Genomic DNA, 26,443 nt, shown 5'->3' with positions numbered 1-26,443 from the left:
AAATTGAAATGCCTACAATGGCACCACGTGGCACCAAAAAGTGGAAATGCTGAACTGTTAATGTATCAGAACACATCTGAAAATCACGGTTAAAAGGCAGAGCCATGCACCCTTTCTCACCTCACTGTCTTTTGAGAGCCTTGTCTTGATAGAAATGTGAGCCTTGTAAAAACACCAGTGAAGAGGCATAACCTAGCTTAGGGGAGGCCCTGCCTTTGAGCTGTATTGGTTGCCTACTGCTGCAGAACAAATTCCCACACACTTGGTGGCTTGAAACTGAAAGTTATTGTCTCACGGTTCTGGGGGCAGGAGGTCTGATAAGGGTTGATTCCCTCATGAGGCTCTAGGGGACAATCATCCTGCCTCTCTTTTAGCTTCTGGTTCCTTGGCAATCCTTTGCTTGTAAAGGGAGCACTCCGATCTTTGCCTGTCTTCACATGGCCTTCCCCACAGTGTGTCTCTGTGTTTTAAATATCTTTTTGTCCTTTCTCTTATAAGAACACTAGTCATTGGATTTAGGGGCCACCCTATATTCAGGATGATATCACCTGGAGATACTTAGCTTAATTACACCTGCAAAGACCCTATTTCCAAATAAAGTCACAGTCGCTGGTATCAGTGGTTAGGACTTGAATGTATCCTTTTGGTGAACACAATTCAACCCACGACAGGAGCCATCAAGGCACCTGTTAGGAAAGTCTATACTTGAGAAAGCTCCAAGTAGTTGTAAACTTAATGTGCTCAGGATATTCAGATCTAAGTGTCACAAATGAAGAAAATAAATTCTGTTATGAAATGTCCACAGTCCAAGTTAGAGAACACCTCCCTAAACTAAGCCATTCTCCTCACTTCTAAAACAGAAAATAATACTTCCACTCCTGACCTGTTACTATAAAACACATCACTGAGGACAGTCTGTTGCACAAAGTGATATTTTTCCTCTGTAGCCTGAACCAGATAACCTTTCACATAAAACCACATATGCACATGCACATGTACACAGACACACACACACACCTGGAGCTAAACATGGGATCCGTTTATTTTTATTTGAGGTAGGTAAGGTGGCTACACAGAAGAACACTGTTCCTCTCTGTGAGGGGTCTCAGCACATTATGCTCCTTTACACACAGACAGAAAGGACAGATGAAAGAAAAGAAAGAGCATTTCTGAAGCCAACACAATTCATGGGCTAAAACTCCCTTCTGTGGCTCCAGTCACAGCAGAGAAAATGTACAAGTTCAGTTCCCTGAATGGTGATGTCACAAATATGAGGTGGTTCACCTATCACTACAGGGCCATGCAAACAGCAGTTTCTGAATGTTATCCAAAAAGTATATGCTGGCTACAGGTTCCATTATGACTTCTTCATAATATGCTAGAAGTTAGTACTGTAACACAAAATAGAACCAGATGAAGGGAAACTAAATTGTTCAAGGGCCAGGAGTGATATTGATAAGTAGTATAAGTTCTACACAGTAAAATGCATACGAAAAATAAGAGCAAGGACTCGGGGAAGTCATGAATTATGTGTGCTAAGGAGGTGAGTGTTTGTAAGTAAAATCAGTAAGCAATATGTAGGACTGACATTTTAACTTGCTATTTTAAAAAACATTATATTTTGTTCCTTAGATTTCACATATAAGTGAGATCATGTGATTTTTGTCTTTCTCTGACATAATACTCTCCAGGTTCATCCATGCTGTCCCAAAGGAGAAGAGATCCTTCTTTTTTACAGCTGCGTAGTATTCCAAGACAGGACTACAGACACAGAAGCATGAAGCAGACTGACAGGAGGGTAGAAAGTTACTTACCAAAGAACTTATGAGCATATATGCACAGCTCATGGGCACAGACAAGAGACAGATGAAGGCCTGGGGTGGGGTAGGGTGGGAGACAGGTCGAGGGCAAAGGGTGAAAATGAGGGACATCTGTAATACTCTAAACAATAAAATAAATTTTAAAAAATAAAATAAAATAACCAAAAAAAATTATATTACATTTCTTGATATATATTTTAATGCTGACCTGTTTTAATGAAGAACTTCCACGCCAAATTATGTCTTTCTGAGCATATCTTTTAAACTCCTCACTGTAGGCAGAGGTGGCTTCACTGTCCCCTTTGTGGAGCTCAGGACTCTTCCTGGAACTCATCGGCTCTTCAGAACCCAAAGGCCCCTTCTCGATGCTCTCATCTATTTACCCCAAGAAGATCACACGTCATTCCACTCACTCTTTGTCACATTAACATGGGCTAAACAAACAATAATCTAAGCACTTTTTTTTTACATGGAATAAAGTTTGGCTTTTCATGATCTACAATTGAACAAATTATTTTCAATGTGCTGGGAAATCACTAAAGCCCAGAGCAAGTTTTAAGAGTAAAACAACCACAACCCCAAAACCTTTGTCCAACCCATCATGTTCACAGAGTGAGCCAAGTGCCACCATGCATTAAAGCCTTCTCGCCACTTATCAAATGCATCCTGAAGTGCGGACACTGCGTTAACATTACATGCTGTTTATTTCAGCATCTTACCACCTCCTTGCTGTTTCGCTGAAACCAGCTGGGTAGATGGATATAGGGTTAGGAGAAGCCAGAGCTCTTGGGTTCATTTCCCAAGTTAGAATCCCCAAGAACAGTTCGTGAGCTCTGCACACACACAGGCACTTTATTTGTCCAGCCTTGTTTATTTGCATAGAAATGCCAGCATTTATGTAAATGGTATGTGTACTTTACCTCTCTATCATCTGAAAACACTATCATCTACAAAATGTAACTATTCATCTGGCTGGATGCATGCTGTAAACATAAAATAATCCTCTCTCTTCCAGTCTCTAAAAAAATCCCAGAAGGTAAAAACGTGGAATTTTCCAGGCCTCCAATGTTAGAATTTTAATGAGAACCTTCACACTTTTAACGCATGGGAGAGAGCTTCCTTCTCAGGAGGGAAGCTGGTGGGTCCTGGGAAAAACGGGGGGCTGTGGTATCTAGAGGGCTGCTGGCTTCCTCCTTTGTTCACTGGGATGCTGTACTACCTTGCATAGGTCTTTAAACTTTCCAGGTCTCACTTATATCCTCACGTATAAAATAGCTGGTGAAGTGCTTGACAATCCTTTAAGCTCCGTAAGATGTTTGTAAACCCATATATGATTTTAGAAGACCCATTAGGTGCTACCTGTAAATGTGCAGTTGGTGGTTTCAAGCAATCCAAGGTGCAAAGAGTTGTCAGAATGGAAGGGGCATAATAGGTATGAAAGTGCATTGCTCAATGTCTAGCACAAAAAATGAATTAAAATGTACATTTGCTGACTCAAAAGTTAGACTAAACATGTAGAGGCCTGATAGATTTAAACATAAGCATTTGTGATATTTAATTTTATGTGTCAGCTTGGCCAGGCTATGGTATCCAGTTATTTGTTCGAGCAACAATCAAGATGTTGCCATGAGGGTAATTTTTAGATGTGATTAACATTTAAATAAATAGGCTTTGAGTAGAATAGATTGTTCCTCATAATATGTGTGTGGGGGAGGAAAGGAGGGGGTTCATGCAATCAGAGTAAAAACTGAGGTTTCCAGATAAAGACAGCATTCGATCTCAAGACTGTAACACAGGGAATCTGGCCCGAGTGCTCTACCTGCTGCCCTGCCCTGTGGATTTTGGACTCAAGGATGTAACCTTCACTCTACTGAGTTTCCATCCTGCTGTCCTGCAGAATTCAGATTCAAGACTACAGTTTCAGGTCCTGCCTTAATCTGCAGCCTGTCAGTCTTCCCTGGTATTTCAGACTTGTGAGCCAATTCCTTAAAATAAATCTCTCTCTTTCTATTGGTTCAATTGGATTCTGCTTCTCTGGAGAATCCTGAATAATATAACATTTGAATTGGAATCCTTCAAGATGAGAGGTCACGCTGGCTTCAAAAATGAGTTTGTGTGGTTTATAAAGATAAAAAGAAATACAACGTTGGGTACACAAATTGATAGAAAAAAAAGTAAAGGGGTGTGAGTGGGTAAGAAAGGCAGCAAGAAAAATTTTAAGGGATGCCATTCTGTAGGTGGGGATGAAAATTTTAACCTAAACTTTAGGGGTGTTAGAAGGGTTAAATAAGTTAATATTTACCTCATTTAGAGCAGTACTTAGGACAGTGTCAGGCACCTAGTAAGCGTTCAATAAATGTTTCACTGGTATTAACATTTTCATCATCAATCATCCTCATTCTATATATGTGATTATCATATCTGCTCGTGTAATATTTAATAATTTATTCTCCATAACTATTCCATTGTAGAAGGTATTATATGTTTCCTTGACAGAAATGGTAAAGAAGGTTAAGAAATTAAAAGTTAAGACAAACTCTTTTTTTTCTTTTAAATATATTTTTATTGAATTCAAAGAGAGGGAAAGAGAGAGAGAAAAAAAAACATCAATGATGAGTCATTGATCGGCTGCCTCCTGCACGCCCCCTACTGGGGATCAAGCCCACAAACCCGGGCATGTGCCCTGACCGGGAATCGAACCTCGATCTCCTGGGTCCTAGGTCAGTGCTCAACTGCTGAGCCACTCCTGGCCGGGCAAGACAAAGTCTTTATAAAAGAGTGGCATATAACCTCAAATTCATTAATCCAAATATGCCATACCATTATAGGAATCCTGAGGAAGTAAATCTGTTAAATCTTTTTTGCTTTTTTTGGTTTTAAATTCTATGCAATTATAGGAAATTGGGCCATAATTACTTTTTCCCCAAGCTTAGCTATATTTACATATTTGCAACCATAAAAAACACACATAGGTCATCAATGAATAGCTATATTTAAGAGACCGATTAGCATTTGCAAAAACCATCTCAATGAATTTATAAGTAATGATAATATAAAAGATTGAAAATAGCTGGTCTCTTACCTTGAACTCCTCCACGTCCATTCTCTTCAAACATCCTCATTAATCGATCATCATAGAGAATTCTATTATCAACTTGTAGGGGTGCTGAAAGAGCATATTTATGATAACTTTCTCATCTGTTAATTTATAGACATGCAATGTAATTACAAAAAATTATTAATCACCATGGCTCTTTAGGTTTATTATAGGTCACATATACAAATTCTATTCAATATGCTGCCTTGCTCTGGAAGAAAAAACTTCTGTAAATCAATGGTAACTGAAACGATGATGCTTGAAATGTTTATCAAAGGGTATTTACAATAGGATACTTCTTCTATCAAAAGGACCACATCTAATACATAAGCATCATTTCAGAAAAATCCATTATGATTTGTCAAATCATACAATAGAAAATGTAAGCATGTGATCAAAATAAATGAGTGTTTTCCATTAGCTACTCTATATGTCATATTTTTTGTTACTTATGTGTAAAAAACACTGAACTTAGGTGTTCTCAGGTTCCTTTATATATGCTGTTGCAACATAATAGAAAATGCAAGGGCTACTTAGTTCTTTCATGAATTTGAAGCAACAAGGTTATGCCTTTACAAAAAAATGTAATAAATAATCATAAAAACATGTTTCTGGAAGAGTTAAAGGGTCATCTAGGTGCATCTCCTGCCACTAGAACCAAACATAAATGATGGCAAGTTGCATGGCCACCACTGTCTTAGAATTAGACAAAGCTGAAACAAAATGAAGAGAGATGGGGCAAGCAGACCTTGGGGTGTCCCTCAAATCCTGTCACACAAAATGTCAGGTGCTGCATCTTTGCAGAGGCTGGTCTCCTGAGGCCCATCCCAGCAGCACTGCTATTATGTCTGCAGCCTTCGACCCTATGCCATAGTTGTGGAAAGATATTTTGTGCTAATTAGCACTGCCTAGTTCCCTAAATGGGGTAAATGCACAGGCTTGAGTACTCAGCAAAAAGAAAAAGAGCCCAGCTGGCGTGGCTCAGCCGTTGAGCATCGACCTAGGATCCAGGAGATCGAGGTTTGATTCCCCATCAGGGCACATGCCCGGGTTGCGGGCTCGATCCCCAGTAGGGGGCGTGCAGGAGGCAGCCGATCAATGACTCTCATCATTGATGTTTCTGTCTCTCTCTCTCCCTCTCCCTTCCTCTCTCTGAAATCAATAAAAACATATTTTTAAAAAAAAGAAAAAGAAAAAAAAGAGAGAAAAACACATCTTTAAATGTCAACCTAAAACTGGATTGTGGGCAGATAGAAAGAGAGCTGCCTGCTCTAAAATGTGAGGCCCCAGCTTAACCACAGGAGTTGGGCAATAATTCCTGGGAGGGTGACCAACATTTTGTTTTATGAAACTTACTGTTTATAGTTAGAACCATTCTTGACTTGATTAAGTCAAGTTTAGTCCTTCCATCACAAACATTCCACCACATACAACTATATATCTTTGATCTCCAAGAAACTGAAACAGACTCCAACTGATAATTCAATTAATACTTCTCTCCAGAATTCACTGAGATTGTCTCTCTTTCTACGGTGTGTTTTGAGCAAATAAAAAGTTGAGATTTTCCAATTTCCTGTTCTCCCTGATTTTGAGCTCTTGGTAAAACCTGGTCCCGAGAGTAAGTCCTTGCCTTATCTTGCAGATATACGTCTTTTGATGATATCTGGATTCTGCATGATATAAAAATAGCTTTAGTTTATTGAAAACTGTCTTTTAAAATAATCTGCACTGTGCTTGATCCCTTTTGTTTGTGAGGAGTTACTCAGTTTTTATTAAAAAGTGCGGATTCAGTGTCTGGTGCTCAATGGTGGAATATGGTCTTCTGGATTGCAAATGACTCTAAGTAACATTTGTCACCATCATTATCTCATCCATAACATTTGTAAACCTTAGAGTGCTTGGTAAACTACCAAATCCGCACAGCGGTGTTTACATAAGGAACAATGTTGAATTGCTATTTTGCGACCGCAGCTAGACTCAAGATTATAGAAGAGGAAGCCATTATGTCACGGCACCTGTGTGGTTCAAAACTTAGGTGGCGGTGTCACACCTTCAATGAAGGACATTCAACAGTCATTGTGTATGGAAATCTCAAGTGCTGCATGACTTTTCCTGAGGAGTGCTCATGTTAAACTCAAGAGCAGAGATGGCATTTGAAAGCGACGATGCTCTTCATGTGCACAGCGTGGGCCTTATAAAGACACCAAACTGCTTTCGGCATCTTCAAATGAAAGCAAGATCCTGCTTTTTCTATCTGACCAGCTTTCTGTCCTTGATCAAAAGTTACCTTCGCTGCCCATCATGTTGTTAGTGGTTAAAACTTACCATTTAAATTGTAAGCTGCAAAATCTAAACGGAACTGCATGTGTGATCTTTGTCACCTCATTTTCATGAATGGAAAAGAATATTCTGACACAAAAATTACATACTTAATTCTAGCTCACCCTCTCTGCTGACCTCCATCCCACACTGCCTTGGGTTTATTTCCTCATGCATCAGAGGGTCAAAGTAATTTCTGCTGTGTTCATTTCCTGTGGAAAGTACACGAAGTAAGGGTCAGTGATTATTAGAAGCACATGAACCAAAATGTTAATTTTGAAATCGACACCAGCACAGAAGGGCCATTTTAGCTACTTTATAAGCTTAATTTTTCTACAGGACTTCCACGCCTCCCTTTTTCTTAATTATCATCTTGCCAAAGGTCATAAAAGGTAATTCAAGAGACGGGTTCACGCTATCTTTCTGTTGTTGAAAAACTAATGAGAAAATTATCAAATGTAAACTTTAGAATAATAAAAAATTCAAGCAAAATTATTTTTGGAATATACTCAAGAAATAGACAGTTGGATTATGATTGTTTAGAGCAGTTCCCTGATGACTGTGTTTACTCACCTGTGTATCATTCACTGAGTGTACCGTGTTTTAGTGTCCAGAATATTGTAGTCAACTGAGTAGAGACTAAATTACCAGAAACTGTAGCAAAATTTCCATGTTGATCATTGAATAAAAAGAGAGAAGAAAGAGAGAGAGAGGGAAGGGAGGGATTAAGAGAGGAAAAGAGACAGAAGGATGGAAGAAAGGAAGGAAGGAAGTCAAAGAGCCCTGGTTACAGGTGTTTTTGTTATGCCAACTTAAGGGACAGGAAGGGAAGGTGCAAATGACTTAGCCTGAGTTTTATTTAACACACGTCAACAATCTCAACAGCACAAACCAAAAATCCCCACTTTACATCTCCCACTTACTTTTGCCCTTATCTCAATAAACAAACTGCAGCATCGAACATGACTTTGGAATAGAGAAAAAGGCCTGGTAACAATTTTCCAAATCTACTTTTATTCTTTCTGCAGACTGAGATGTATGTGTCTGCTGCCAGTAATTTGCATTTGGTAAAGTGTAACCTCCTCTGATGATAAGTCAAGTAGCCTCAAACACTGTGAAAGTAATAAAGCCATACAGACTGAAAACAATAATTTTGAATGTATTGCTCACAGCAAAGGGTTAATGTTTACCAGGTATACTGTGATGCTCCATTTGTTTTAGGATCAAAAATAATCCAAACAGCAGTTTCATCTCCAAGACTAAATGGAATTTTGATATGAACCTAGCTTTAATTTCTATTCTGGACTGGTACATTTTTGCTGTCTGTTCTATCAATGTAGTAAGTACAAGAACTAAAAACTCTGCTTTTGCTTGAGGTCTCAATAAAGAAAAAAATGAATGAGTTTCATTTTTGTTACTTTATCTGTCAACAACTACTAGGCTGGTATGAATCTTGGCAGGATGTCATCGAAGTCTTATGTACTGCAAGAACAGCCATTCTGCCTCACTCGCTGTAATTGTTTTGTATTTTTCCCTCTACCACAAAGCACTGTGATACTCTAAGTACAGTTGTCCATATGCTGAAAAAATAATTCACCTAGATTAAAACAAAAATGTTAGCGTATTCCTTATTATATTGCCGTGGCAGCTTCAGTCAACTACTGGTACCCATATCTTGGAAACACCCCCAATCCTCAAATTCTCAAATTCTTTGCCTACTGAAATGACTTATTTGTAACTAATATACCAAGAAAACTCATAGACACAGACAATGGTATGGTGATTACCAGAGGGAAAGGGGGCCGGGGGGAGGCAGAAGGGGGTACAGAGAGGAAAAATGGTGATGGAAAGACTTGACGTGGGGTGGTGAACACACAATACAATATACAGGTGATGTATTATAAAATTGTACCCCTGAAACCGATATAATTTTATCAAACAATGTCCCCCCAATAAATTCAATAAAAAAGTAAAAAAAAAAAAAAGACCTTGGAGAGTGGAAAAAAAAAGTCATTTTTTACCAAAAGTTGGGAAAAGTTTATTCGGTTCATCAAATTATTTTCATCCTTGCTGCCGGCTGAGAAATCGGGGCCCCTCCCAGCTGTCCGAGAAGGAGGCCTGAACACCGGAGCCTCCAGGCTGCTGGGCCTCCACGCGCAAGTGGGAGATGGGCCCCCCAAGCTCTACGAATGGCTGCGAAACAAATGCAAATTGTTCTTCCACATTGAGTGGGGGCTGAGGCATGCAGGTAAGTTATAAATGCCACCCCTAGAGCTTTATTTTGCACTTCCCATTCTGGGGTAGGGCAAATAGCACTTCACAAGTAAAGGATCCTGAGAGAGCTTGAGCACAGCAGCAGTCCACGACACGCTCAACTCCGCTTCCCTTGAACATCCCCAATTCCATATTACATTGCCTATTTACAGTATATTTTTACATTTTATATGTATTTAATACAATGTCTTACATTATGCCATGCACTGTTTTACTTATGTAACATTATACTTGCTTAGTGTCTGTCTCCCCACTAAAATCAGCGCAATGACATTATCTTTGTTTACTACAGCCCCTCAGTGCAGAGAACTGTGCCTGGCACACAGGGGCTCTCATAATATCATTTGAACTCACTCACTAAATAAGCCTGTTTTGGAAACCTATGTAATACCCAAATCCTTTCGTTGTCCAGATGTTCCCTCTTGACTAAAACGAGCAACGAGTTATCACCCTTCATTTCTCTCTTCCTTCTATTGCCCTTCCCCTCTCTCTCTCTTTTCCATGAAAACCCGCTTTCCTTTCTTTATAACTGAGTGCCTTCTAGGCACCAAACATTCTGTCTGGATTTAAAAACAAACAGAGCTCCCCACTCCCCGCTCCCCGCTCCCTGCTCCCCACTCCATCCCGGTCCCCGCTCCCTGCCTTTAGAGCACAGCCCACTGTGAGAACAGGAAACCTGCGCACCTAAGCCTGATGCGACTCAGTGTCCTGGCAAGGGATGGACTCTTTTTGAGCACATGGCAGGAGCATCTAACCCCTACTGGGGACTTTGAAGAAGGCTTCCTGGGAAAATCACTACCAGGAATAAGTTTTAAAATGTTATTAGGAATTAGTCAAATCAAAAGTACTGGGGAAAGGACATTTTTAACAAAAGATGCTTGAGCAAAAGAGAAAAGACACGAAGATCTAAAGAAAGGAGAAGCATGTTTTCTCAGTAGATGTTCCTTAATTTTTCTCAGCCTCCCACAGTTATAAAATAGTAAAGTAAGTATTGAAATGGCAAACTGCCTCACTGGTCCCAGAATGCAGTTTAACTAATGTTTTTGCTCAAATTATTTTCAAGTTGCTGGCCAGTGTCACTTTAGGGTGATAAGATGTTTCACAGCCATTCATTCACTCAACCAATATTTATTGAGTACTTATTATGTGGATATATTAGTAAAACAAAACATTCCAAAATCCCTTCCCTCACAGGGCTTACATTCTGAGAGTGTAACAATAAATGCAACACATGTGCGTATTCTATAGCTTATTATATGATGCTAAGTGGCATGGGGAAAAGACGGAGCCAGATAAGGTGATTGGGCACCCCAGAGAGGGGTGGGGTACATCCCTGTGTCTCCCTTTGTTTCAAAATAAGAACAACACTTAGGGTTAAATCACTATGCCCTCAAGACAATTGAGATAGTGAAGAAATAATGTACACTTATTATAAATACATAATATATAACATAAGAAATAAATTATAACTTGTTATAATTTATTACTTATAACCTATTACTATTTTGCCAATTGCTTGCTATAACATAAATTAGCTTATGAATCAAATAAGAGCCTACTATTAAATATTAAAATGATTCTCCTTTCTATTGGTGTATCTTGTCCTGAGAAACCAATAACCTAAACACAGTAGGCAGAGTTTAAGATGGTAAAGCACAAGAAACCTGTTAAAAATTTGGAATCAACAAACTTCATTTTAATCCTAGCTCCTCTGCTCATGTTTCATTGGATAGCATCAGGATTTAATAAAGTGAGATGTTTTAGGATCATGTGGATATTACCAGAGCTAGGTTGCTAATAGGATAAATTCCTAAAAATGCCCTTAACATCCAGATATGCTTTTGGATATGTCTAAAATCATCTCACAGGAAAATTAAAAGATCCACTGGGAAATTCAAAGTAGGGCATTTAGCAATATTCATACAATAGGTTTTAATATGGCTGATATTTTACTGTTTGCTATATTTGGAGGAATAATCTGACAATTGCATATGTATATATTGAAGTATGGTTCCACATTGAAACAACTGGATGTGATACATAAGCTAATAAATCAGTAAACTGCTCTTGTCAATACTCTCAGTACTCTTTGCTTCCAACTTCACAGCATTCGCCGTGCAGTGTTTAGAATCAACACCAGTTAGTGCATTTCTTGTGCTATTTTTGTTCTGAACTGGGGGAGGAGAACACATGCACTTGCCTGTGCCCTTCCACACATATCAAGTTTTCCTATCATTTAACTCAGAACAGCACAGAACGTAATCAGGGCTTTTACTTAAATTACCGCGTCTGTGAACTTTGGTCAGGAAACCCTCCAGTGTGCACCCATGCAGCTCCTCGGGGGCTATAAGAGTGGGAATGAAATTGGCCACCAGAGGAAGGTTAGTGTGAATCATAGAAGTGTCTTGACTCAACGAGGCAATCACTTCCTTTCAAGTCAGCTACATTAGCTCTAGAGAAAGAAAATCTGAATACATCTATCTGTTATTCGGGAGGCTTTTATTGGCTCCTTTTCCTATGAATCCACCTGCTTCAGCTCAGCTTTTTATCACCAATCATCATGTTTCCTAATATGTACTACAAGTGAAATAAACACAAGCCTACGTGGAAACTAAATAGCTAACTAAACATTTTATGATTACACCACGCTCCCAAAGTTTACAAACTAGGACTTAAAAGCATGAAGCCTAGATAACTATAATTATATTTGAGCCCCATGAAATGTATAAATAAATTTAGAAAAACTTCACATTTTCCTCACTTTTAAAATCCAATACAAAGATCTCAGGTTTAACTATCCACAGGGCAGACGGTTTATGTAGATGTATGAAACATATATGTGGAAATCAGAGAGCTGAAGTAGACTAGAGGTTAGTTGGAACCATGTCAAACTCATGTTCTCTACTGTACTAAACCCATTAAAATACTGTTTTTATATGGTTAATTTACAAACTCTTTTTAAACTAAAGATACAAGAATACTTCTTAATATAATAAAAAATACTTATCTTAAAGCTAACATTCATTATACTAAATATCAAACAAAAAACAACAACAAAACCCAAACAAACAAACAAAACCTAATGACAAAAATCAAACCATGACTTGGATGTCCACTATCAATATTATTCAACATTCTCTTAGAAATTTTAGCCAAAGCAATTAGGACAAAAATAAGAGGAAACATGAGATAAAAATATTGAAAATAATTATTTTTTGAGTCATTATTAGCTGACAACAATATGATTTCATACCATAAAAACAGGAGATTTGACTGAAAAGGTTTTAGAACAAGGAATATATTATTTGAATAATAGCTTGAAAAAAAAAACAGATGATCATTTAAGAACCATTAATTTTCTTAAATATCAACAACAGCCACTTAGGAGATATAATGAGTAAATAGAAAACCATCACCCATAATGAAGCCCCAGATAACTCTCAAAAATTAATTTATGTATATTAGACCTTATAGAAACCCATTAATGAGCATCAAGAGTATTAATCTTACCCAGAAACTCAAAGTGAAAGGCATGAGCAACACCACAGTTAAAAATAGCAAATTAATACCATTTCCCTTTTCTTCTCTGTAGAAAGTGTAACCTGCGAAAATCGATCTGCTGCTGACACAGTGTTCAAGAGCTGGTGCCATGTTGGACAAATTAGCTTTCTCAAAGGCTTATTCCTACTTCCTTTTCAAATCTTGTGGGTATTTGAGATATCAGTGATTTGAAAATCTAAATAGGGTAATAGTTGAAGTTTGCTAACAAGTACTAATTAATTGAGCTATATTCTTTCTTCCCCGAAGGCCCTCCCTCCCGGTAAATTACTAGGCACTTTAACTTGAAGCCACTGGAGTGCTGTGGAGTGCGTAATTGCCGCCGGCCTGATCCCTCGGTGCCCCAAGGCACTGATGCATCCTGCGCCTCTGCTCCAAACCCTCAGAGCTAAGCGCGTTCCAAAGCACCTGACTCCTAAACAGGGGGCTACTCCAATTAAGCAATGGTGGTAATTCAAAGGTTAAGTGTAAATATATTGGTCTTTTTACACATATTTAAAAGTCTTCCAAAGTAATACCAAAGTAGGTTTTCTTTCTTTCTAGTTTGATTACTGGCACCGTTATCCTACACACAAATAAATGTATGTATGCATCAAATATTGCCTTTCAAAATTAGAAGTACCTGATATCAGACATCAGTCACCCCTCTATTCTTTCTGATTGTGCCTTCAGTTATTTAGCAATATGTCTTCCTCATGGATCTAAGATGACTTATGTTTATGCATTGTATGGAAGGGTTCATTCAGATGGTAATGTTTTCATCACACTGTAGCCCACTTCGATATGAAAGCAACCAATATAATGGACTATTAGATTTAGTTTAAACAATCTTAATTAAGAATACTCTCTCTAAAATTTCTGGTTATTTGTAGAAAACTAAATTTTTTAGCTCATAAAGCAAAGGGTTCAAGACTTCTCATGAATTTTTTAATAAGGTTTTTGGTCAATTAATCTAATGAAGTTTGAAGAAAATCTCACAAATCTCTGTGGAATTTCATTGACCCAGTGTAATTTCTTATTCTGGTAGCAAAAAATCTTTTTAAAAACTTCACCAAATATTTAAGAGGATGTAAGTAAACTATTTAGTAAGTTGTCCAACTGCTAAGACAATGATTGCATCACTAAATATCAGAAAACAAGTTTTTCTCTCAGTTCCTCTACTGTGGAGCTATTTATGTAGGTAAGGCATTGTACTTCTGTAATATCAGCAATGTGATCTCTAGTTCTAGCATTTCTATGATTATAAGATTCTTTACCATACTTTTTACCATCATATTGATTCTTGTGCTCACATTTTTACTTTAAAGGTATATAAACTTCACTGGTATACAAATATTCCAGTGGTTTAAATATACGGATCTATCTGTCATCAATAAAGTAGTGTAATAAGGTTTCTTATAAAACTTCTTTCTCCAACCAACTGCATGTGACAGATTTTATAAGATATTTATTATTTTATAACAAAGTCATACAGCAGGGTTTCACTAACATCAATTTGAAGAGAAGATAAAAAAGTAACTATGTTTTTAACAGTTGGTAAAGTGTTACCAATGACTTCAATTATAGCATCAACAGAAATAGAAAAAGACAATACATTTAAATAGGCATTCTACTAATTTCTTGTGCAAATCTGTCTGATTACCTGGAGACAAGTAGTTCCTTATGAGGAGAAAATAAATTAAATGTTTTTACTCTGTTGAAATTCCCAAAACTCATCATCTGATTAAAATGCTCTTTCTCCAACTGGACAAACATTGTTCTAGAATAGTGTTGCTACATTTTAAGAAAAAAACACAAAAGTAAATTTAAATTGATTTGTATAAACTGACAAATATTTTATCCATCTGATATCTACAAAAAATATTCCCTTATTGCAGTAGGAAGGATGCTTTTCTGAGTGTTTCTTTTTAGCCTTCTAAGTCAATGAAAGGAATTCAAGTCACTTGGGAATCAAATGGTATCTAAAGACACAATTCCAGGTCAGTTCAAAAAACCTAAAGGAAAAGTTTTTCCTATATATTTTCTTTTTCTTAATGATAGTTGAAATATCCCAGGGCAAAAAAAAAATATTTTTAATGTTCTATAAATTTTATATAACACCTGTCTTCCATCTTAAGGAGAAAACAGCTGAAAATGAGAACAATGTACAGTTTTACATGACGTCACGGCTAAAATAATCTAGTGATGCTCCTCACGGAAAAAACAGTTCTCATGAAACATTTTCTCAAACAACTTTAATTATGCACTTAACATGCATGCTTATATGTTACTCTTATTATAATTTTTTGTACATGAGTATATCTAATGGCCGCACCAATATGAAGGTAAAATTAGGGTCAAAATTGTAACCCTAATCCAGGATTTCTCTAGCTCAAGTACAGCTATTGTGGATCTCATACCCTCATTCAAACTACCCCTCATTTCTTCTAGAACAGGGATAAGGAAACTTTTTTCTGCCAAGTGCCATTTGGATATTTATAACATCATTCTCAGGCTATACAAAATTATTATCAACTTAAAAATTAGCTATGAAAAAGGCTCCTAGATATATTGAATTTCAAGTCCCGCTTGCAGTTGCCTTGGCAAGGCCAGACCAAGTGATTTTGTTGGCCGCAGTGGGCTGGACATTCCCCACCCTTGTTCTAGAAGGTTAGAAGGCCTTAAATCACATACACTCAAATTAATTCCTCTCAGGTTCCTTGAACATTTGCCATCTTCTTTCTCTAATGCTCAGCCTTCTGCTTTGCTGCCTATTGTCAAATATTCTATGCTCACAAAGGTACTTCTCAAACCACAAATGTCTCCATACCCATCATGAAATCACTGGTAGCACCTCCATTGCACAGAGTTACTGGGAAAACATATCCTATTGATTACAGAGCTACTGCTGTGGTCACCTCAACTGACACCAACATTTTCAATCCTGATTCCTGTTGGGAGCCATTATAGGCCATGCCATGTTCTCTCACCATCTTCTTTGGTCTGATCAAACCTTGAACTTATGCTTCTATCCATCCCATGCTCCATTGGCAATGCCAAGTGAAGGGGCATGTGTCTACTCACATGGTATACCTCCACGTTGCACACGTTAGCAGGTAGAGCTACCGAGGTCCCCAACAACTGACAGAGATTTCAATGTTTATTAAAGTCATTCTGGAATAAATCCAGAAATAAATGTCTGAGGGTTACCCGTGGGAGACGATTGGCAAACACTGTACTATAATCAAAGCTACATTTCCTCTCTAGCCCTAAGATATTGAACAAGATCAATTTTGTGTGACTGATTGTCTCTTTCCCTAGAACAGTTCTTTCCCAGGAGTCATCTTTGTCTTTCTTAAAATAGAAATGCAACAAATGAACCAGTCAAATGGCAGCTAAAGAGAGCTTAGTGAAGTTTGAATTTAATATGGAATTTCATTGAGAGAGTGTAATTTCTTATTCTGATGGCCAAAAAGTATTTTTTAAATTTCATCCAATATTTTTTTGAAAAACAGATTTTTTTTAAAAAAAAAAAAGCAATTTCTATTCAACTGCTAAGATATTGACCACATCATTGACATATCAGAAAACCTAAATTTCTATCTCAGTTTTTCACTAAGATCTGTTTGTATTACTTTAAACATCATTTATGAAATAGATGTAAAAATCTTATATGAGAAAATATTGCTTTTTTTATCATACCATATTAATCTAGATTAGTCAACTATAACTTCAAGAGTTGCCCTCAGTGTGACTTTGCTAATATCATATGCTTTATGAACATAGAGAGTTTCCATGTTTGCTGTACCCATTTTTGTAGCTCCCCTATCAACATAGTGCTTAGCAAATAAAAGATGCTCAATCAGTATGCTTTTTGGTAAATGAAAAGGAAGAAATGAGAAATACAGAAAGCATATTTAGTGTTATATATAGAACTCCTAAGCAAAACATTATATAAATTATTTTATGTCTAATTAGTCATGCACATACCACTTCCAATTTTGAGTTGCACTGATACTATTAACAATAGAATATGACCACTAAACAATCCAAGACATAGGAACTGTGAAGGGCCATTTATCAGATTGTTGTTTGGTTGATTAATTTTGCTGTCTTGTATCCATTTCCCCTCCTGAGTAATGTCACAGTTTCTAGTCCCCAGTGTGTATTGTCTTGGTTGTCCAGTAACCGCAGGTTCCTCTCTCCAACTACAAAAGTCAGGAAGGGCTGGCAGAACCCTCTTTTCCTACCTGTGATAAAGCCACAACGCAGGCTGGTGACCAAACACGGCCAGTCAAACGCTGTCCTCTAGAACTCTGAGCAAGTGAAGCAACGGAGGAAAGAACACTTGAAATTAACGTCAGTGAAAATTGGATAGAAAAATAAAAGGAAGCTTTCCAAGTGCAACGAAATCACTCACCATCAGTTTAGCTGTTCTGCTATCCATGCCTATAATTATTTCTTATTTCTTCTTATCTAAAGCCTTTCCATAGCTCCTTCTCACACCCATCCCACATTTCATTTCGCTGCCATTTAGAATTCAGACATACAATCCTTTTAGCACCCCCATGTTATATTTTCAGATTATTGACTATGCCCTTTTGACTCACCCAGCCCTCAAGCCCTTGTTAGGTTTGGAACCCAGGCCAACTCCTCTCTCTTTTGAAATTCTAAGCAGTTCTGGGTTCTCGCTGCTCCCCCTTTTCAAGGACTAGAATTCTGTATTTCCCTTTCTCCTAAAGCGAAGCATCCGCAGGCCAGGGCCTGGCTGGTAATGAGCTGGCACCAGGAAAACAGCCTACACACACCAAACACGAGTTTGAGGCACAATGGAACAAAGAAAATGTGGCCCCCCAAGTCACATATATGTCAGCTCCTCTGGAAATCTACCAAATAGGGTTGTATGTTTTTGCTAATTGTTGGCCTACAAATTAAAGGTCAGCAGGAATGGAAAGAAGAGTGTGAGCAGAGCCTAGCAGGCTTTCATTAGAAGGAGAGAGCAGAAGCAGAGCAGGCTGGGCGGAGGCGCGAGGAGCAGGAACGACCGAGAGCTTCGTTGTGTGTGTTTTTTCCCCATGCACACCTTGTAAAAATAAAATGTGTAGGATTTCTATTTTACCTGAGTAATCATATTGGCAGGTGACATCAACTTATAATGTCAGTTCTGCAGCACACTGTCGTTTTTCCCTTGAGAATTTTCAGACAAATGAGCTTCTAAAAATGCTTTACCATTGGAGGGCTCAGGTAGGATTTGGAGGTCCTTCCGAGAGATCTTGAAATCATAGCACTCAGTAGTTGTTTATTTTGCCTACACCTAAGGATTGATGTGTACTTATTTTAATTACTTTTCTTCTATACTAAGGGATTCAATCCATCATAAGTTTGAAGTCATTTTTATCCAAAGTTTGTTTTTAGAAAATCCCTCTCCCAGATATTGTCCTCATAATTTAAATAGCTTTTTATCCAATAATGGTACATTTCTTTGAAATAGAGTAGTATTGGATAAATAGGGTAGTATTGGAAGTCTACCATTACTTACTAATGCCTTTTTAAAAACACACACATCTAAAAAGTAGAAGTTAATTGATATTTACTTATAGAATGGTAATTTGTGCTCATTGTAAAATACTGAGATGAAAATGTGCAGTTACTCTATTTTACCTAAGTAATCACATTGGCTGAAAATATAAATGTTCTTTTGCACTGTGTTTTATAATATCTCGCACTTCCTAAATTCACATACTTCAAACAAAATTCCTTGTTTACAGACCATAAAACTGTACATCTCATTTGCAATTGAATGTTTTTTTGGAGGCTTTCCCAAAGGCAGGTAAGCAAGGTGGGTTTGGGTAGAGATTCATGAATATATATGTATATATAAATGTTGACCATGTTCCAGAAAAGACATGGCATAGCCCTTATCTATGTCAGTGTCTAGCTGGTTTTGTTGGGATGATAAATCATTACTGGACTTTTTATCTAAAGTTTATTTTTTGTTCCTTCCATGCTGCTCTACTTTTGAATTATAACATTTTCTCCCCATTTTCCAGAACTGAGCCAAATAATTATCACTCGTGACAATTAGTACTTTCCATGCCCACTCTCACCTTTCATATATGGGAACTAAGTCCATAGTAGTAGCTCTCAACCCCAGCTGTCCATCAAAATGCCTTGTGGAAAATCTGGAATATATGCCTGTGGAAGAGTCACTCGCAGAAGTTCTGATTCCTAAAGGCTTCCTGTCCTGGCTCCAGATCATTCTGATACACAGCCAGGGTTAAGAAACACTAACACAGAAACACATTTTCTAATTTTAGGGGCATGTAAAAATAATAAATACATGTAGGTTTACCTAAGCAATTATACTCACCTTATAAAGACATATATACAAACCAGCATCAAGGAAGCTGGCATTTGAAGTAGGCCTTCTTCAGAATCATTGAGAAGTTGTTAATTCCTGGAGCATCAAAGAACTCAATCAACCTACCATTAGGAATAGATTTTGTGTCCAGACTTTTTATATCAGAGATACTATGTGAGAAATGACAAGTATAGTTGAAACAGTGTTGTAAGTATTATATTGTACATCAATATTGGTTAAGCAGCATTTTGTGGGCTGGGAAGTTACAGTTCTCTAAGAGTTCTTCAAACTCTCCTATGTAAACTTGAACGTCTAGACTTCCACATCTGATTATCTATAACTACATGGCACAATATCATAGCCACCAGCCACATATGCCTGTGGAGCACTTTAAATGAGGCTAGCTCACATCAAGATTTGTTGTCAGTGTAAAATACACACAGATTTCAAAGACTTCATACAAAAGAGTAAAATATCTCTAAATTTTTACATTGACTATAAGGTGAAATAGTATTTTTGCATATTGGTTTAAACATAATGTATTATTAAAATCACTTAATTTTTTAATTTTATTAATGTGGGATATTAGAAAATCTAAAGCCACATATGTGGCTCACATTATGTTTCTACCGTAGAGTGCTCACTTATGATATTTACATCCACCCTAACACTTATGACAGATGTCAACCTCTTCATAGACCTCATCCTACTCTCTGTCACCAACACCTGATCTACCCAAACTGTAATTATTCTCATGACTCATTTAATTGGGTGTCTAAGCCATCGAGCAGTACTCTACCTATGAATATTCATTAAAAACTTAACATTCAAGGTTTCACAAAAGCTTCCTAGTCGTCCACAGAAAGTATGAATTCCAACTGAAGAAATCTAACACCTCTATTGAATGTATTTGTAAAACAGGTCTGTTCCATTTGTCATTTGGGCTAAGGGTCACATCTCTCTCCTTGGGATCTAACACTGCAATACCTTAGCTCAGTAAGAAAGACTAATTGCTCAACGAAGGAATCAAAGATCTAAAAAATGCCCTTGGGCTGATGACACCAGAAGTTTATCTTCAGAATCCAGAGTTGAACAAGAAGCCAGAGGAATGCCACAGGGCCCTGCATCTCCATTCACCTTCCTGAGCATCAGCCAGCCTTGGCAGCATTTTCTTTGCCAGCCTAGGAGGTTGCTGATCTTGAATGTCTAACCCAGCTCTAGACTCTCCCTTCTGCATGTGTCGGCAAACTCCCTAGATGTCATCCTGATATTCATTCACAGTTCTTTGTCCCTATAGCTAGTAGCACCTTCCATAAAAGAGAGAGAAACTATGTGGCAGAGGAGTGAGATGCATAGGCCAGAGACAAACAAGTCTTGGCTTAAGTCCCTTATCCTACCATTTAATTCCTGTCTTACTTTAGTCGAGTTACAACCTTGATTCCCTCATCTATAAAATGAGGGAAATGATAAAATATACCTGGTGTAGATTCTGCTAGTTGACTCCAATATACATCCTTTCCTTCTAGAACTCCCCCAATTTCAGCCTGAAAAATGTCCCAGGTAATGACATTCCTTACCTCTCCTGCAGCTGGACGTGGCCAACAAGACAGACAGAAGCAGAAACGATGTATATAACTACCTGCATGCCGTCTCCCCTCTCGGTGCTGGAACACTGAGCTGATATCAAGTTACCTGGGACCATGCGGATGAGATCTACGGCTTAGGGATTATAGAGCAACAGAATAGGGAGGTGCTGGAGCGTGGCTCAGCTTCTCTTATTGTGGCCGTTATTGCACTAGCTGGATATTATCCTAATACGGCGCTCTAAGGAAATATGAAATTAAAGAAGACCATGCACATACAATGTTTAGCATAGTGACTAATAGGTAATAAGCATTCAACAACGCAGCTGTTATTATTATTACTGACAGCTCTACATCCTGCTCCTTTATACAGACTTACAGAAAAACACACAGGCACAGGCAAGGAGAGTAAGCCAAGCAAAATCCATTGATTTGAACATGCGTGATGCAACGTAGAATGCAGAAATCTAGAGGCTGGTGGAATTTCCCCTGAGCCTTAGGAATCAAAATTCCGAGACAAATGCTCTGTGCACCATGATAACTTGGTGCGATCTGCACTGCCCGGCCGGTGCAGGTGGAAATCAGGACGAGGCTGCTAAGTGGGACCAGCAGAGAACACATCTGTGGCAGAGCATGCCTCATTACTTCAGACAGTTCCCTTTCAAAAAGCTATCTGGTCATTAAATTCTGAGGTCTTTTGTCTTGTTCAGTGACAGAGATAAGAGCAAAGGCAGCAAGTTTTAATGACTTCTTTCTTCGTAGGTACAGAATAATCTTTCCTTGTTGGCAGCAGATAGGTCAAAGCTTCAAAGAAGAGCAGTCTACCTCTTCTAAGTAGGAGGAGCCAGCTATCTTGTATCCACCTGATGCCAAGCCCGTACCTAATCCCCTTACTTAGGTAGAATCCTTTATATATTAATATTGGAGACAGTCCTATGACAGAAAATCAAGGGAACTATTACTTAAGGTGAATTTCTGCAGAGAAATTCTAAATACTAAAATAGACTTTCTGCATTTATTTTTAAGCTCTTGGGGCAGGTTTCTAAACCATATAGAGAAACTGTGCTCTCCTCTAAAGGAAAGAAGCACCAAGGCCTGAGGCCCAAAGAGAGGTGGCAGCGTCATTTACAAACATAGTGGCAGCATTTAATCTCCTATCTGCACCAGGCTGATGCATCCTAAGGTTGAACCCATTCCATCCCAGCAGCCTGAGCTAAGGGTGGGCCCACCGCTCAGCAGCCTTCCCGAGTGAGGTGATGGGCCTGCGTACAATGGCAGAGCAGGCTCCACTGTGTCCTGCCACCTCACAGCCAGAGCCTCCCAGGAGGCCTGTGAGACGGTTGGAACGGAACGCCTGACGCTGGCTCCAGGGTGCCCAGCTTAGATCAGGAGCATAGCGACTGTCACCCAGTGTCACACAGACTTACAGAGCATGAAGATTATCAAGACTGAAGCCACACCTTTTGGTTCAGCAGAGGCCGGCAGCCTGCATTTTTGTTGGTGAGCTGCAAGGGTGCGATCCGGCACGTCATGTCTAATAACTTTCCTTTCTGAAGTCTGATATGCTGAGAGATCGGGGCTGCTCATGTTAAAAGCTGGGTTTCCAGCGCCTTCCATAGCTTCTCTATCTTCTTTAACTAGAGCAAAACAAGGGGGTCAGGAGATCACACTATAGCAAAATATATTCCAGTGACAAGCAGAAAATTCCTTCCAGTAATTCCTGTGTGCAAGGACTCCAGTGTACCATCCTCAAATGTCACCAAAACAGAATTAGGTTAAAATTAACTCTTAAAAAAAAGAATAAATGATTAAAATAATTACAAATTGCACCCTGACAAGCAAGAGCAAAATTTCGCCCACAGCCATTTGTCTGTAATTAGTTAATTAATCCTTACACAAATTATGAGCAATAACTCATCAAGCAAGGCTCACCCATCAGAAATTCAGCCGACTTGGATTTCTTCTGCTCAGCTTGCTTCAGAGCCTTCTGCTGAAACTTCTGGAGGGAAATTGTTAAATGAATAAATTAGCTGAAGAATGAAGATCATCATTTATGATCCACAACTAACACAGTATTTAAATATGGGATGGCATTGAAATGTCATTTAATTTACATCTCTCCTAAAAGGGTCAAACACTAATTGAACAACAGAAGTGAAAGAATTAAATAAAACAGAATAATACAAGTTAATACAAATGCCAAATGAAGATCACATTAAAATATTTTGTTTTTATCACTTTTAATTAATGCAAAGAGCCCTCAACAAATTAAGAATGCTGGAAAATTTATCCTGAGAAACTTGCGTTGCAGGAGTGGCATTCGTTTGGACCGTGCATCAATGCTGTTTCATTTGGGTAAAACAGAATTATCTTGTAGAAAACCTGTATGTGCCTAGCCTTTGTTCTGCCTGGATCCATATTTGTTTTAAACTGCAAGGTTCCAGACTGTGGACTTATTATTTATTTAAAACTAATCAGGGATAAATATGACCCAATCTTCTTAAATTTCAGTAAAAGTCAAAATAATGTGAAGTGCCAAGAGTTTCATACTCTTACGGGACTTGCAAAAATTTCATAAGATGCCACATCACTGAAAAGCAGAATTCATTACGTGACGAGAAAAGTCATTAATATTGGAATGCGTAATAAATGGTCAAAAATGAAAATGAATAGCCAGACATATTATTAGAGTTCTCAGACCCTTACAAGTTCCAAATGAATACTTGGTAACTGTCAGACTAAATTTAAAAAATATCTGTGGTAGAAATGCCCAAGTTCAGATTGAATTATAAAATTTAGATTAACAATAAGGAAAGAAAGCAAGAAAGATAAATAATGTAGAAATCAGCAAACCATGGCTATATGTAAAGATAGCTGCCTATCAGACAACTCATTACATGGAGTTTTTGATGACTGGGTTCATAACAAAATGCCTTGTCCATTTAAAACCCTATGTCATTGCTTTTAATAAATTTCCTGGAGCTTCTAATATTCCCACTTTGAGTTAAAATGTTTACAACAACGTGACTTCTTTCAAAAAATTCTTTTATTATTATTGTATCATTAAACAATTAAATCACAATATTATATGGTGCATAAACAGCATAACATCAGAAAGGCATGTTAGAGATTCACGAACAAATAGACCATGTAGCCAACCAAAGTGCAGGGCCTATTTTCCTGAGAAGCTCTTCTTTGAAACACAAAGGAAACATTTAGTGTACAATAGGTACAATATCTATATATCTATATATATAGATATATAGATATATAGATATTTCATACCACTATAAACAAAATTAAGAGAAAATATGTATTCAAGAGATCTTTAAATTTTCTTAAAAGGTGAAGAGCAGAAACCTATATGGGTAAAAATTATCAACAACAAAAACCCCACTTCAACTAATATTTTTAAATTTTCTTTTAAAGAAAATGCATAACAACTCTTATTTAAAGAAAAGACCAATCATTTTAAAATCATTTTTTTCTTTAGTTAAGGAATTCTGATATTTTATTTTAAATCCATAGTTAGTGTAGGATAATGTATTCTGTGTAACTGCTCTATTTAAAAGATACAAATAACATCTATGTGGTTGTCTCAAAATCTAATATAAATCCTAAAAATTTGCTAAGATGCATAGTTATGTGCTCACACATTAAACATATGCTTAAATAAAAATAGAAAATAAATTATACTAATTTGCATGTTATCTCAATTTTTCATATAAAAAGATTAAACTACATTCATTAAAAACTCAGAAACTTTTTAAAACAGTTCACAACTGCACTGCACATCCGTAGATTCACTCAGAAAGGTTGAAGTGTGAGTCTCCTTCACAGCCTCCATCGGAGGTAGCCGCAGATGCTGGTTTTCTCTACATGGTTCAGTAATTTTGGCCTTCACTCCTTTCAGACTGAGTTAAAAAAGCTTTTAAATAGATGGATGTGGCCTATTAATAGACCTCATTTTCTTACTAAGGACGACAAATGAAATGTTGTACTTGCTCTCTAATGTGAAAAAGGTCTCCAAGATATTTTCACAAGTTCACATATTTAAAAGAAAAGCAAAGTCTGATTGAATACACCGGAGATAAATTCTTTGAGAAGATTTCCAAGTGATGGTTTGCGTTTTGTGACCTCTTTACTACTAACACGTGTTCAAGAGTAAATTGGAAGTGATTCCTGATTTCTCTCTTCTGTCAGTTTCCTCCCCCTTTTCTCTCCTTTAGACGTGAGCACCTTTAGGCATGTAAATCGCTCCCCCCAGCCCCCCAGCCCCCACCACTTCTCAAGTTAGAGTCTCTGTTTCTTCATGGGATGTTCTCTCTTTAGCTCATGCAAACTAATCCTTTGCTCATATTTTACATCAATTTCTTCATTCATTACCACTTACAGTAGTCTATTTGGGTAATGTTATTACTTTTAATACATTCACATTAACTTATTAAATACCTATATTGTACTTAGCATCTTCCCCCTTCTCACTGATACATAGTTTTGAAGCAAAGCAAAATATGTGCAAATCTTAACCAAAACTACTATGGATGTACTCCAGGCTTTTTCCCTTCACACTGGTACTTAATTGGTATAGTATAATCTAAATCTAAATTAATCTAAATGAACGATGTCTAGTAACACTTTTCTTTTATATGTGTGCTTAAATAGTGACAAATCTGGTCTTTTTTTTTTTTTATTTTGGTAAGGTTATCCTATTAAATGTAACTATAATATATAGTGTGAACAAAAACAAGTAATATTTTGTGGTTTAAAAAGTGAAAAGAAGAAAACTGCCTGAAATTTGTAAGAACCGACAGTGTTTTCCATTATTTTCCTTTTCATTAAAAACCAACACGTCTTTTCATTCCTACACCCTCAACTTGAAATCTACGACAGAGTAGCAAATACAAACCACCACCACGAATTCCTTTATAACCTGTGACAACCGAAACCTATAAAGTTTTTGAAAGAATGTGATTGTTGTCAGGAGGCATCGGTCCCAGGCCCAGCGTTCAGCCCTGGCTGCACTCAGAGCCGTGGCCCAGGGCCGCGGGCAGCGCTGCTCGGGCCTGGCGGGCACAGACCAGCAAGCAGGTGCCTTCTGCACGCCGCGCAGACCGTCGCTCAGCTCGGGGAGCCAGGGCGCCTCTGGGATCAACCGACGGTGCTGCATGGAACCGTCAGCCCTCATTTGTGTCTAGCTGTTTCCTCTGCCTGGGAGTAAACCAGGGGTTGTCTCCGTGGCCTGCGTGCATGGGGAGATCGCACACTCGGGCCTTGTGGGCAGCCTCGGTTCTAGCTAAAGTTGCTTCCTCCAGGCAGCAGTTCCAGTGCGCACCGGGAAGTCACAAAGAGAAGCACCTTTGGAATGACCGAGTTAGGATCCCCTTGCAGAAACGCATGCCTTTGGCTCCTACACACACTGCCATGGCCTGTCTCTTCCATGAAGCAAATG

The 26,443-nt window shown here is 38.0% G+C and overlaps 1 protein-coding gene across 1 annotated transcript; it reads right to left on the bottom strand.

Moving 5' to 3' along the window:
* Nucleotides 1-1,385: 1,385 nt before the first annotated feature.
* LOC107537506 (orofacial cleft 1 candidate gene 1 protein) lies at nt 1,386-26,161 on the bottom strand. The gene is made up of 7 exons (XM_087820726.1): nt 25,901-26,161; nt 22,924-22,996; nt 22,452-22,628; nt 7,362-7,448; nt 4,903-4,974; nt 2,029-2,195; nt 1,386-1,391 (listed from the first exon to the last, which is right to left on the bottom strand). Exons 1-7 carry the CDS (start codon nt 26,159-26,161, stop codon nt 1,386-1,388), a joined length of 843 nt encoding a protein of 280 aa, XP_087676852.1.
* Between the last annotated feature and the right edge of the window lie 282 nt (nt 26,162-26,443).

The sequence above is a fragment of the Miniopterus natalensis genome, chromosome 9 (genome assembly GCF_054644295.1).
Source record: "Miniopterus natalensis isolate mMinNat1 chromosome 9, mMinNat1.hap1, whole genome shotgun sequence".
NCBI lineage: Eukaryota > Metazoa > Chordata > Mammalia > Chiroptera > Miniopteridae > Miniopterus > Miniopterus natalensis.
Note: the sequence above shows the minus strand (reverse complement) of the source record. Positions and strands in the feature narration are given on the sequence as shown.

Coding starts and splice junctions, on each gene's coding strand:
- LOC107537506 (XM_087820726.1), bottom strand. CDS start 26,161: ATGCAGCACCGTCGGTTGATCCCAGAGGCGCCCTGGCTCCCCGAGCTG. Junction 7,449..22,451: donor GGCCTCTGCTGAACCAAAAG/GTGTGGCTTCAG, acceptor TACTTTCCACAG/GAAATGAACACAGCAGAAAT. Junction 4,975..7,361: donor GATGGAGGTCAGCAGAGAGG/GTGAGCTAGAAT, acceptor CACCCCTACAAG/TTGATAATAGAATTCTCTAT.